Here is a 15,225-nt window from a genome sequence, read left to right on the forward strand (position 1 = left end):
AAAGAAGCCTGCCCCAGTTGCAAAGCTAGAAAGTGTGACCACTCCCATTCATATCAGGACGTCAAATTCTCGGAGTACCTAAAGGCAATAGAGTTCATAGAGCAAAAGACAAACTATGACTATGGAAATAACAATAGTATTTCAATTAAACTGTACGAGGTCTATATCAGTCTTAAACCAAATCGCCAAAATTATAGATGAAAAGATAAAAATTTTAGCACTTCAAGAACCATACACATGCAAGGGAGCAGTAAAGGGCCTCCCATATGGATGTAGGGCAGTACAGTCCAACACAACAACTGGACAAGGTGGAAACGCAGTGGCCAGGTGCTGGGCCGCAATCATCATAACGGATCCAGACATTACTGTAACAAGAGTAAACAAACAGCTTATGCATGGGCCATGCAGCATCTGCATGCAAGAATGAAAGTTTTGGAATTTTTTTCATAGCTTTTAAGTACCATAAAAGAAATTAGGAGGATCTTAAATTTCATTTTGCCTGCCACCCAAACAGGGTGATGGACAAAACAACATGTTTTCTTCCTGCACACGTAAGAAGAAAAAAAGGCAAAATCAGGTATGATTCCCAAAAAACAGAGAAACAGAAGATTTTTCAGAAAAAGCAGCAGGTTTTTATAAAGTCCACATTGCATTAGAAATTAAGTTTCACTAGCAAAATACAAATTTTATATTAAAATACAGTTGCAAAATTATTCAAAACATTATCTGAACATTTTTAAAACAGAAATCCATAGTATTTCTGTTTTGATATTCTATTAGACATCAAATGATTCTGATTGCTTCACAAAATAGACTGTTGCAGACTCTGCAATGTCCAGAAATATTGAGTCAAAATTTTGTTAAAAATGGCCCTGCTGTCTGGATCTCACTGTCAAGAGCATTTCAAAAGCTTTATCAGACACAGAAGATGTGAACTCAGTTTTTGTTTTTCTAACCTGGCTGATATTCTCTCACATCCAGCATGGCTATGAGAAATTGTTAAGCTGTCAAGCATGACTAGGGAAATTTTTTATATTTCAAGCTTCTTATGCACTTGTCAGCAGAAATGCCTATGACTAAGTCAGAATCATCCTTCTGGTTTAGTCTCTTATGGTAATCAGTTATCCAATTGGTAGTGGAAGATTAAACCAGTTGATAAAATAAATTTGATAAATTAAAATTAAACTAATTGATAAAATAAATTTGAAATAACATTCTCATAAACATATCTGGAAGTGATAACTTAGTACATGGATGTGAGGTATATTGGATACTAAAGGGCTATTATTATTATTAGTAGTAGTGGTGGTGGTGGTGGTGGTGACAAATGATCCAAGAAAGCAAGCTTATACAGCATCAGCCAAAAAAAAAAAAAAACACTTCCCATTTCCCCTCTCCATCTTCTCTAACAGTTTATACAGCTCTTCCATGAATTTATTCAAACTAACCACCTCTACAAAATCAGATGGGAGTTTGTTCTAACAATCAACTACCCATTGTTGATGGCAGATTTCTGCACACATGTCCTGCAACTATCCTTACTTAATTTGAATTTAAGTACCCTCATGTGTGTAGTCTGCACAAGACAAATGATTCCCTCAGAAATGAACGTACTCAGCATTCTAGGCCAGCGTTTCCCAAACTGGGGTCCGTAGACAAGTTCCAGAGTGTCTGCAAAATGGACCCTCTGGAACTGGTCAAATTATTCATTCTATGTATAGAAAATTGATGATAAATAAAGTTATTATTATATATTTACGTAAAAATAATAAAGTTGAGTTGTTTTAAACTTAACACTGAATTTTTTTTTTCAGAACACACACACAGAGAGAGAGAGAGAGAGAGAGAGAGAGAGAGAGAGAGAGAGAGAGAGAGAGAGAGAGAAATATATGCATATGTTATATGTATATATATATATGTACATATATACAGGCACTCCCCAACTTACGTAAGGGTTGCATTCCGCGTAACTCTGCATAAGTCAGAATTTCCCTAAAGGCTTATGCAGCATTCGCAACTATGAATTTGATTGAAGCAAAAAAAAACATGTAAATAGAATTATTTATTCAAATTTTTTTTTTATCTCATGTGTAGGAAAAATTACAAAAGTGTGTAACTGCAAAAATTTGAAATTTATAAAATTACAAAAAAAGAGAGGGGACAGGCATAATGTCAGCAAGTTTTACCTTTCGAGCATCGTTGCCAGAATCAACATCTCCAGCTGATAAGTACGCTGCTGCAGAGGTCAAGGGCTGTGGAAATTTAGAATTCTCTGCTGCTGCACAATCGGCATTGGTGACTTTATCGCATACTTTAATGTTATGAAAACCAGCCTGATGCTTGAACCTATTAAAGTACCCGTTGCTTGCCACGAACTTGACTTGGGGTTCGCCATACTTATCCTTAATATCTTCATAAATATTTGTTGCTTTTGTTTGAATGGTCATTAGACTCAAGGACACTCGCTTCTGAATCTGATTTTCCATCCATATTATTAATAGCTTTTCCATCTTCGATATAGCACCTGAACACTGCCCTTGAAACTGCATTTACTCATTTTCATCTTCATTTCTAAATCAATTTTGTTTCTTTTCCTAGCACTGCCACCACTTGCACTTTCTGTTGGTCGCTTTCCCTTCATCATTGTAATAAGTACATAGGAATGAAGATTTCAGTGAAGGGGAACACATTTCAAAAAACCCACACAATTCCAGCTATTGGGATTATCACAAATGCAATAAGATCGAATTTACTATCTTTTATAAATGAATTGCTCTACCAGAAAAGCCCGATAAACTGGAAAGTGCGAATTGTTCTTATTGTTTTACGGTCGTGACCTCCAGATGTGTTCTTCAGAAAAATATCAACAAAGTAGTTCAAAATTGATTCTTATAATGGAACATATGATAATGATGAAAGGATAGTGCCCCATTATAAAATTGACTTATTAGAGTGAATAAATAGCTTAGTTATACAGAGAAAATTTCAACTTCTGAGGTCTTGGAAAAAATTACCAAAAAAAAAAAAAAAAAAAACCAATGTTGTTGGGGTCACATTGTGATGTTTTCAAGATACCTCCATTTATTCCTACAGTATTTATTATAAAATACATTTCCACCGGCAAAAACGTATGTCAAGTAGTATATACAGGGTGATTCACTACCAGTGCGACAAACTTGCAGGAGGTGTAGGAGGCACAAAGATGAATCGGAATCACATAGCATTGCAGGGTCCGAAATGCCTTCGTCATGCGGTAGAGGACGTTGAACGGGAGGTCGCGTGAATAGCGATCCAGCTCGAAGTCAGCATTTGCGAACCGTTTCTGTTGAAACGGTTCGCAAATGCTGACTTTGAAGAAACCAAGTAGCAAAAGTCCTCCGGAGTGGATAATCCATAGGCTCCAATGATTGGACGCGTTGCAGATGGTATGAACTCATTTAGTTTGTTGACAGTATCCTCCACACAGTGGATTGGGAAATACCCAATCGTTGGCCTATCGCTCGAGTACTAGTACTCGGATTGCCTTCTACAAGACATAGAACATTCTCCTCATCTCATTGTCTGGCGTCCTCATCGTTCGCTCTCGATTCATGGTACCTCTTGTGAAACAACTAGTCTCACGTAACCTTCTTTGCACATGTGTGAAAATCGTATGATGAGGAGCATGCCTGTGCGGGAAACGCTCCTGGTACAAGCGCAGAGCGGTGCACCCGTTACAGTCCGCAGCTCCATACGCGAGGTGCATGTCTGCCAGTTCAACGTTTGAATACTCGTCCATCCTACTGCCTTGGGAACCGGTTCGCAAATGCTGACTTCCAGCGGGATCGCTGTTCACGCGACCTCCGTTTCAAAGTTCTCTACCGCATAACGAAGGCATTTCGGACCCTGCAATGCTATGTGATTCCGATTCGTCTTTGTGCCCCCTACACCTACTGCAAGTTTGTCGCACTGGTAGTGAATCACCCTGTATATATATATATATATATATATATATACGTAAACTAACAACATTACATGACCAAATAAACTGAAAATTAATAAAATAAAATAAAATAGACTGACCATTATGCCCCATCTCGACAGAGGACCACAAGGCCAATAATAGTCAGGGAATCACTGCATTTCTATTTTATTTTATTTTATTAATTTTCAGTTTATTTGGTCATGTAATGTTTTTAGTTTACGTTTCCACCTTAGTGAGATTTCACATAATTCAGAAATGGGTGCCATCGAGAGTGCGCCGCTAAATTTCTTTTAATTGGCTTAATTTCTAAATTATTTTAGGAACTTTGCTTCAACACTACTCTTTTCTTCTTTACCCCCGCCACCTATATTTTTCTGTTATTATTTTATTTGGTTTAGTTTATTTTCACTGTACTGGTGTGCCATGCTACTGGCAATAGCCTATTTTAATTTAGCTTATTATAAGCAACATGTAGTGGATTGTGCTTTTCTGCTGCCACTGATGTTAGCTTTTTCTATTATTTTTCTATTATTTTTTTTATTTATTTTAATATATATTTCAGTAATTTTTATTTCTCTATTTAATTTTTAGATTAATTTGATCATATATATATATATATATATATATATATAGGGTGATTCACTACCAATGCGACAAACTTGCAGGAGGTGTAGGGGGCACAAAGACGAATCGGAATCACATAGCATTGCCGGGTCCGAAATGCCTTCGCCATGCGGTAGAGGATGTTGAACGGGAGGTTGCGTGAACAGCGATCCCACTGGAAGTCAGCATTTGGGAACCGTTTCTGTTGAAGAAACAAAGTAGCAAAAGTCCTCCAGAGTGGATAATCCACAGGCTACAATGATTGGACGCGTTGCAGATGGTATGAACTCATTTGGTTTGTTGACAGTATCCTCCATACAGTGGATCGGGCAATACCCAATCGTTGGCCTATCGCTCGAGTAATCGTACTCTGATTGCCTTCTGCAAGACGTAGGACATTCTCCTCATTGTCTGGCCTCGTCGTCGTTCGTTCTCGATTCATGGTACCTCTCGTGAAACAACCAGTCTCACGTAACCTTCTGTGCACACATGCGAAAATCATATGATGAGGAGCACGCCTGTGCGGGAAACGTTCCTGGTACAAGCGCAGATCGGCGTGCCCATTACAGTCTGCAGCTCCATACGCGAGGTGCATGTTGGCCAGTTCAACGTTTGAATACTCGTCCATCCTACTGCCTCGGGAACCGGGTCACAAATGCTGACTTCCAGCGGGATCACTGTTCACGCGACCTCCTGTTCAACGTCCTCTACTGTATGTGAAGGCATTTCGGACCCTGCAATGCTATATGATTCCAATTCGTCTTTGTGCCCCCTACACCTCCTGCAAGTTTGTCGCACTGGTAGTGAATCACCCTGTATACAGGCACTCATCTATATATATATATATATATATAGGCATGGAGCCGTAGCCTAGTGGTCAGGCGCGCAGGTGCATAAGTACACGTGCCTTGAGCGACCAGGGTTCAAGCCTGTGACTGCTGAATATGGTGCTGTTTCTTGTATTATGTCTATCTTGTGAACTCCTCTGATCGTTTGGTCATCCCAGAGTATAAACAGAAAATTTATTTATTAATTTATATTTATATATTATGGACCCCTCTATATATATATATAGATGGCCAGTTCAACGTTTGAATACTCGTCCATCCTACTGCCTCGGGAACCGGGTCACAAATGCTGACTTCCAGCGGGATCACTGTTCACGCGACCTCCTGTTCAACGTCCTCTACTGTATGTGAAGGCATTTCGGACCCTGCAATGCTATATGATTCCGATTCGTCTTTGTGCCCCCTACACCTCCTGCAAGTTTGTCGCACTGGTAGTGAATCACCCTGTATACAGGCACTCATCTATATATATATATATATATATAGGCATGGAGCCGTAGCCTAGTGGTCAGGCGCGCAGGTGCATAAGTACACGTGCCTTGAGCGACCAGGGTTCAAGCCTGTGACTGCTGAATATGGTGCTGTTTCTTGTATTATGTCTATCTTGTGAACTCCTCTGATCGTTTGGTCATCCCAGAGTATAAACAGAAAATTTATTTATTAATTTATATTTATATATTATGGACCCCTCTATATATATATATAGATGGGTCCGTAAATTTTTTTGATTGATTTTTGAAAGGGTATATAGGTCCCAGTAGTTTGGGAACCACTGTTTTACGCCTTAAACATCTCAATCAGATCTCTTCACAGGTGCCTAGTCTCCAGATGTTGCAATTTGCAAAACTGAAACCTATCCTGTTAAAGGCACCCTATTGCTCCCACAACCATTCACCATTGTTGATTTTCTGTGCACTCATTTCAACAGATTTACTTCCATCCTAAAATGAGGCTTTCACACTTTTATGCAGTGTTTAAAGGTGTGGCCTAACCATTGCCTTATACAATACGATAATCACTTCCTTATTACCATTGGCAAAACTCCTATACATCATTGACATAGCCCCACGAGCTGTCCTGCTAGCCTGTCTGCACTGCTCAGAGAACTTCATATTGTCGTTGATACTGCAATACGTTGTATGTCAAAAAAATACCAGTTTGGGACAATGACACCTTTGTAATCAAAATAACCAGTTCTACCTTTCTGCAAGAGGTCATATGTGATGGGCCAATAGCAGGGGAAGAGTGCACGGAGCGGCAATAATACCAATGTCTAATGCTTCTAGGTTTGGTTACTGCAATTTGTCGTATGTCACAAGGAAGCTCTAGCACGTGTCAATTTATCAACTTTTCTTGCTGCTTTTCGTGCTGTTTCTCACAAATTATATGGTAAGTGTGCATTAATTTCTTATTGCTGTTTGTTTTAATGGAACAATTGCAATTTGTCATGCAGTTTGTTTGAAAGATGTGAAATGATGTAATTAACTGCGAAATTAACCTAACCTTGATAAATCAGTAGTGTTTTTGGACTGCACTGAAACTTGATTCCTTCATGTTTCTGTTTAGGTGAATAATTTTATACTATTATTCGCAATCTTTTGCATTTTTCCCTTCATATCTTGGATTTATTCATAAATATTTACACATGACCTTTCTTGCCTCTACTGTTATATTGATGATTATGTATATATGTCGTTTTGCTGCTATGTCTTCCTTCACCCTAAAATAATAAGCTCCACCAAAACACAGGTGAAATATCACTCAAGCAGAACTTTCATGTAAACAAGAATGCAACTGAGAGATTAAAGAAACATGTTTTCAAAAAAATGTTCCTCATCACACGTATTTGCAAAAAGTTTGTAAGATCATGGGTGCTGAGTAGCGATTCTCCGGAGCATCCTGTTACCGAGAGAGTAGAAACTGACTTTGGGTCTGTTTGCTGTAAGAATGTCCAAGATTTTTTGAAAAAATTGTGTCCAAGGTTTAGTCTCACTATTGTAGGCCATCAAACAAAAAACTCTATCCAGAGACTATGTGGGGCAGTTACAGACATCTCCACAAAGAGTTTGCTGCAAACTGCTGAAACGAAAACAAAAGGGCTGTATCATGGCAAACCTTCATGAAAATTTTTAGAAAAATAAACTTGGTCATTTTTTTGTCCAAAAAAGGACCAGTGTAACGAATGCATCATGTAGAAAAATGGCAACTTGGAAGAAGATTATTGTCAGAAAGGTATTGTATTATTGCCAAAAGGTATTATTGCCAAAGGTATTATTATTGAAAGGTATTATTGCCAAAGGTATTGTCAGAAAAGGAGCGAAACGTGTGCAGAAAAAGAAAAAGACAATGCCCAGGCAGTCAAAAACGGGGAAGTATGCAGTTACACAGTCGACCTTCAGGCCATTCTTTTATCCCTTCGCCTAAATGCTTCTGCCAATTATTATAAGACAAAGCTGAAAATGCACAACCTGGCGTAATACAATCTCCATTCTAAAGATGTAACTTGCTATGTATGGCACGAAAGAAAAGGAGGCCTAGAGAGAGACGCTTTTGCATTAATTGTGACAAAATTTATAAAGAGTGAAATCGAAAAAAGTTGCCTTTTCAAAATCATTCTCTGGAGTGATGGATGTTGTTATCAGAATCGGAAAGTGAAATTGGCCAATGCTCTTCTTGAATTGGCCACAGAAAAAATATAATTATTGAGCAAAAATACCTTGGAGGTTGGCCACACCCAGGTTGATTCAATTCGTAGCACCATCAAACAGAAACTTGGCTGGAGGCGAGAAGTATACGTTCCTGCTGACTACTTGCAAATCATCGTCAGCAAGGGAAACCCCATCTCCTTACAACGCTGTATTGCTATCATTCACAGATTTCTGTCAGCATGAATCGGTTTTTTTACTCAAGTATCAGGATAAGAAAGAAGAAAGGAGACCTCTGTGTCACTGACATTTATGCTCTGCAGTATACCTGAAGCAGTGATAAACTACAAGCTTCAATTTTCTGATGTGTGGACTGAGCTGCCAACTCACCCCAAAACAAGTGACAGCGCCTTTTGATCACCCTCCCCTGTACACTGCACTGTGCGCAATCAAGGCAACGCAGTTTGCTCATTTACAGGACCTTAAGGCAGTCATTCCATCCGACTACTGCTCTTTCAACGACAACCTAATGCACAAATGAGTTTAATTTAATCCTGTAAAATAGATTTTTTTATATGCTAAGGACTTTCTTCAAAAATTCATATAGATTTTTTTTATGTTAAGTAATTGATTCTCCAATTAAGTATTGACTAGAAAGTGCTCACATTTCCTATTTTTCCCCCTATTTCCTCCAATGGCCTTCCACTGATGCAATAGGTTGTATGTCGTGAGTATGTAAACACTTCTCAGCAGCAATATGTCTCAAAAACTGTTTCCATCATTAAAAACCAATGTTAATTTGACAGTTTAACAAAATAATCAAATACAGGCAATCCCTGTATAACACAGTAATTCTACAACATGGTTTCACTCTAAGACGACTGATAAATTGCGGAAATCCTCACACAACACGATTTCGCTCTAATACGATTAGAGAATTGTGGCAAACCTCGCACAACACGGTATTTTTCATCTTTTGTACAGGGAAAACTCTGCTATTATGATGATGTAATTTTTCAACATATCCATTATTTTTTGTGAATCCTCGCTTTTGGCTAACTAATTGTTATGCAAAAAACAGGAATAAAAAAAAATTTTTTTTTTAAATTATTGGGAAATCCTCATGTTAGGTTCTGTGCTATTTAACTTGTGGAAAAATCTATATTTCAAAATTTTATGACTATTGGATAACATGTCAAGCCATTCAAAAGATCCAAACGTTAAAGTAATGTTCTTAACACCTATTACAACTTCTTTAATTAGATCAAGGCATTAACCTTTGAAACTCATTACATCAGAAAATCGCTACAATGGATTTTGGAAAAAACTGATTCTGAATTGAATTGATGGGAAATTGAAGTGATGGAGGCATGGAAACAGTTTTCAATTGTGGACTGTATCGGAATCATAGCTTTATCGCTGAAAGAAGTAAAACCATCAACATTAAATGAGTGTTGGAAAAATATATGGCCAGAGTCAGTTCATTCAGGAAATATGGTCGACCAGCAAAAAACATGATCGGTGCAATAGTAGAACTTGCTAAGTCGGTAGGAGAAGGAGGTTTGTATGATATGATATGACTACTGAAGCCCTCATGGGTAGCATAGTTGGTAGAATCGGCGTTCTCCCCACAATGGGTGAAAAAGACTTAAGTTCGAATCCTGTCGATGGCCGGAGGAATTTTTATGCGTCTTTTTTCACAACATGGCTGTTAGTCGGTCTCGGGTGAGGATAGCATGGTTTTTTCTCCAGGAAACTCGGGTTTTTCGGCCAGCAAAATAGAAAATTGACCTCAGAACACACGCAATTTATAGACAATGTACATTGAGCAACATGGCCTTAGTCGCCGAAGCTCCTAAAAAAATATGATTACTGAAGACATTCAAAAATTGCTGGTAGAAAAGAGGCTAGCGAGGCGGATCTGGTGAAAATGGCACTGGAGGCAAATGAAATCAATTCAGAGGAAGCAGTGCAGTTGAAAATTCTGCTGAACTTCCAAAATTTATACTAAAAAGTATACGGAAAGGCATAAAGTTAGTTTTCAATTCAGATTCTTCGACTGAAAGGAATCCAAAGTTCAAAAGAGAGCTATAAAAATGCTTAGTTCCATACGATGAAATTTACAAAGACCTATCAAGCAAACCTAGCAAACAAATCCAGATTAATGATTTTTACAGAGAGCAGAAGACACACAAAATCTAGAATGGTGTATTTTTTTAGCTCTTGGAACGTAACTCCCCTATTTGTACTGGTTCTTAGTCCAGTATAACACGGTTTTGTCCTACACGAGATTTTATAGGAATCTAACTACCGTGTTATACGAAGGTTACCTGTATTTGGAATCAAAGGCAAATGAACAAAAGTGTTTTATTGATCTCCTGAAAACTTAAACTTTTGACACGCGACCTATTGCAGTATCAATGACGATATCTGACTGAACGATTATCCTCGGGTCCTTTTCATCCTTCACTGCCTTGAGGGTGCAGTAGAACCAATATGATGTAACTGAGGTAGGAGCATTTATGGACAGATTTTGGAGCCAACAGCTTTGGTAAGAGGCCAGAATGCTTGACTACCATCTGGGCAGGAAGCAAGTTTTCTACTCTTAGCCTGTTCAGTATCAAGTTTGAACTGATTAACTGTACAATCCAAAACTTGTGCATAGCAATCCTTGTCACTTTTATGTGGTCTAACAAATTCCACATGAATGATTCAAGGGAATCATTATATGGAATTTGATTACTATCAAAGTATCAAAGAATGTGAACAATAACATTTTGTCTCAGAGAGCACACTAACCAGCATTCCATGCTTTGTCTCTTTCTTTGTACATTACATTTTAAACATCACGAGCTGACACCTATTATGATCAAATGAAGAAAGGAAGGATCGCTATCATTTTCAATAGCTTGAATAAGGTTTTTGTAAGCGTTTCAGCCTAAGCAACATTTTGTTCATTAGCCAAAGAGTGTGGAGTGAATCTAGCACTCATCTTCTGTTTGTTAAATTTTTCACAATTGCACAAATTGTTTCTGTTAATCTGAAACTGTTTTTCCATTATTGGCAGGATTTGACATCAGATGTAACCAATAAGCAAACTTTTTTTACTTTTTTTCTGGTGTTCAAAGTGTTATTGGGCATCTGCAGCACTCATCTTCCAGATACTCATGGCTCACTGTGAAATATTGCAAACCAATGAAAAACTAGAATGTGAATTAGAGCATCATTACCACACACTTGTTTTATAAACTTGTACGTTCCGGTTGCACTTTTACCCAACTTGATACAAAATTTAATGTTCTTTGTTCCATCACTTAAGATTACTTAATTCTAACTTCACTCTTAGAACTACCTTTATATACTGGTGAAACATTGGCACTTCTCCAAACCAAAGGAATCTCTCCTGAGTCTAACAGGCACCTCCGTAGCCAGGAGCAGCAGTGCGTAGCACATGCTTCTTGATTAGACCGGGGTTCGAGCCCGTGACCACCAAATACGGAGGATGCGGAGAGGTCAGGGAATGACCACCGCATATCCCGGAGCAATATGGCCTTAGTTGCTAATGCTCCTAAAAACCAAATAACAAACAAACAAATCTGAGTCTAATGGTGCCCCCATAATTAACCTCAATGGTTCAATACACTCTCTGTCCACCTCCCTCAAAATTACTTGGTATATGCCCTAAACACCAGGGCCTTACTTGCCTTTAGGCTTGAAAGTTTTTCTAATATGGCTACTTATAACACCTTCAATAACACAACAGTGTGTAAATATGATATACAAATGACGTAGAGGGAATCAGTCACAACACATTGTGCCATAGCCTCTGTGCTTTGACAAGTGCACGATGGACTGAGTCTTGGAACTTAATTGTCAAACTTTGTACAATCAAAATAAACAATGAAAGGGATGCTATCTTTAAATAAGAATAAAAACTATTGAAAGCCTAAACTATCAAAATACCTGCGTCTGCTGCTGATGTTTCTGTTGCTGAGTGCGTGCTCCAACCATCGCCCTTAATTCCTGACGAACATATTCAGATGTCATGCTGCTAACTGAGCTTCGATTCCTAAAATAAAATTGGCACAGCTACACTTTTAGTAAAGTATATGCAGAATACCAAATATTCTGCAGCACCTATTCAGCTTAAGTTCAATATTCATTGTTTTTATTTTAATTGTTAACTACAGTATATTAAAAATTAAGCTGGCACATGATGTATTGTTCTAAACTAACAAACCTTTAAATAAATACAAGAAGATGTTAAGTGCATTACTAAATCAGTTCTGTAACAGCAAAGTTCTGTTCCTCAATCCACTTTATTCAAATACCATTATCCATGCTTCAGCCTAAGCTGCTACAAATATATCATTTTAAAAATGAGAGATAGTGCCAGGACAGGTGTTTCAAAACTTACTGGTTTCTTATCATCTGCCAGGTGAGCTCTTTGTGCAAACCTGTGCCGACAGAGGTTTTATGACTTTAACAGTCACACTTAATTGTACGAGGTTTGACAAATAAGTTTCAGCACTGAGTTCACTCAGTAGTTGCATGTCAAAGCACACAATTCCCACCATAAATCAATAATGGTAGTAGTCAATATAGTGCAAGGAAGCCACAGGTCTTAAGAGTACATAAAAAAATAGAAATTATGTGCTTCCCCCCTCATGTAGGTAACTATCCAGTTGATCTTTCAATTTCTTCAAACTGTCAGCCTTAACTATCTGCATAGGTAACTTTTCCAGTAATCAACAATCCACTGGCTAAAGAGAAATTTAAATTCCTAATATCTAGTATAAAAATTTCCCTGTAATTTGAATTTATGGTCTCCTAGTTCTGAAATCCTTTATAATAGTGAAAATTACATTACACCTTAATTCATTTTACTAAACCCTCTCAGTCTTATAAACCCAAATCGGGTCACCTCGCAGGTGCCTGGTTGCCAAACTCTGTAGCCCACATAGTCTGTAGTCTTTCCTAATAGGGTTGTTCTTTTGCTGATCTCACCACAGGAGTTGCCTGTCTTTGGACCCTTTCAAGAAGCTCAATTGTCTTTTTTCATATGAGGTCTCCATATCTGGACATGGTATTCCAAACACAATTGCCTTATACAGTGGAATTATAACCTTCCTATTTCTAGAGGATACTGTTCAATAAATTAGTGACTGGACACCATGAGCTTTTCTGGCCACCTAATTGCATTGCTCAGAGAACTTCATATATATATATATGCTCATATCATAACTTCTAGATCCCTTTCTTTCACTACTGTTTTTACTTCAACCCAACTAAGCGTATAAGTTATTTTGGGGTAGTCATTGCATTTTGCCACATTAAAACATATCTGCCACTTTTCTGATCCTTCTTGAAGCCTGAAGTCATCCTGAAGGAGTACTGCTTGGCAATAATCACTAATGACTCTCCCACTCTATATATTGTCTGTAAAATTTGACATCACGCCCTCTATCCCTTTGTTGCATCATTTATGAAAATCACAAACAGCAGTGGTCCAAGAATCAATCCTTGGGGGGGGGGGGGGACCCACTTGTGACATTACAATCTGAAGAATATCCGTTAATCACAATCTTCTGCATTGCAGCCACCCTGTGATCTATCTTAGAATCTTTCCAGTAATCCCAACTTATACAGTAACCTGTCATGAGGAACTGAGTCAAATGCCTTGCTAAAATCCAAATAAACTATTTGGAAATGTTCCATACATCAAGCACATGAGTAACTGCGTTAGAATAGATTACCAAGTTGGTTAAACATGATTTCCATTAACAAAACCATGTTGTGCCTTCAGAATATCATTTCTATCTAAATGTCCCTGGATTGCACTCTTAATTATTGTCTCCAAGATTTTTCCTAACGCTGAAATCGGACTTACCAGTCTGTAGTTATTAACTTCACTTCCAGAACTACTTTTATATACTGGTGAAACATTGGCACTTCTGCAAACCAAAGGAATCTCTCCTGAGTCTAATGATGCTCCCATAATTAACCTCAATGGTTGAATGCACTCTCTGTCCACCTCCCTCAAAATTACTTGATATATGCCATCAACACCAGGGCCTGAAAGTTTTTCTAATAAACAGTCATCGGTAATTTCAAAATCACTAATTTCATATGTCTCTGTTGCACTTGCACAGCCTCTCCTCAGCATGAAGAGTCTTTCAACAGTAAATACTGATGTGAAATACTATTCAATTCATCAACAAGAGCAGCTGGGTTACCCTTATGTAATAGTTATCCACAACAATTACATAGGGGTCTGATCTGATTCATTTTCTTCTCTTTATCCACACATGAAAAACTTCTTGTTCCCATTCTTTGCTCTTTTAGCCAGTGTATGTCTAAGGACATAAGACCTAGCTTAACTGATCACTGGTGGGAACAGAACATTCCTCATGATCAGACTAACACAGCAATGCACTTAACATCTGCTTATATTTATTTATTTAATTTCTCCATTAAATATCTCCCACAGTCCTATATGTAATATTACATTGGCACAACCCAGTTGATGGGGAAATGCACACCTAACAGTTATATGTTTAAATGTAAGTTTTTCTTACAAAACCACTTAGTTGTTTACATAGATTATATACAACTGTTCACACCTTCAGCACAAGTTCACTAATAGAGTCCACCTGCTGGCTGATATGAAGCCAATAAGCTTCAAAACAGCTGTCTTGGCAGTGTTTCTGATTTTTAAATGCACAGTGAATTTGCCTATTGGGTAATACTATGCAATTTAGGCTGAACTGTGGATATCAGTATTTGTCTAAGGTGGATATAAGACTAAACTCAATTGATCTTTAGTAGGAACGGAATGTTCTCATGGTTGGACTAATGCATTAATGCACTTATCTTCTGCTTGTATTTATTTATTTAATTTTTGTGTTAAATATCCCCTGTATTAAAAACCCCTATACATAATAATATTACAAAGCTTATCTGAATTCACAGCCAAAGAAATAGATAACCAACAGCTATTTTTAAAGGGAACAATATTTTAAAAATATATCTCACACTTCAACATTATTAGTTACCTGGTAAAAGTAGAAACACAAGGCAGATATATGACAAACTGAACAAGATAGGTAACTGTATATATTACCTATATTGCAGCATTACATTTCAGGAACATTTGAATTTTTTC

At 37.7% G+C, this 15,225-nt stretch overlaps 1 protein-coding gene across 1 annotated transcript in view; it reads right to left on the reverse strand.

Annotated features, from left to right (window-relative positions):
* LOC150085504 (uncharacterized) overlaps nucleotides 1-15,225 on the reverse strand; it is a 934,283-nt gene that overhangs the window by 60,955 nt on the left and 858,103 nt on the right. The window contains exon 24 of the mRNA XM_090374582.1: nucleotides 12,024-12,129. Coding sequence (XP_090230708.1) covers nucleotides 12,024-12,129 — 106 coding nt within the window. The remainder of the gene's footprint in view (nucleotides 1-12,023; nucleotides 12,130-15,225) is intronic.

Source organism: Mastigoproctus giganteus, chromosome 5, assembly GCF_048544385.1.
Source record: "Mastigoproctus giganteus isolate SK-2022 chromosome 5, ASM4854438v1, whole genome shotgun sequence".
NCBI lineage: Eukaryota > Metazoa > Arthropoda > Arachnida > Uropygi > Thelyphonidae > Mastigoproctus > Mastigoproctus giganteus.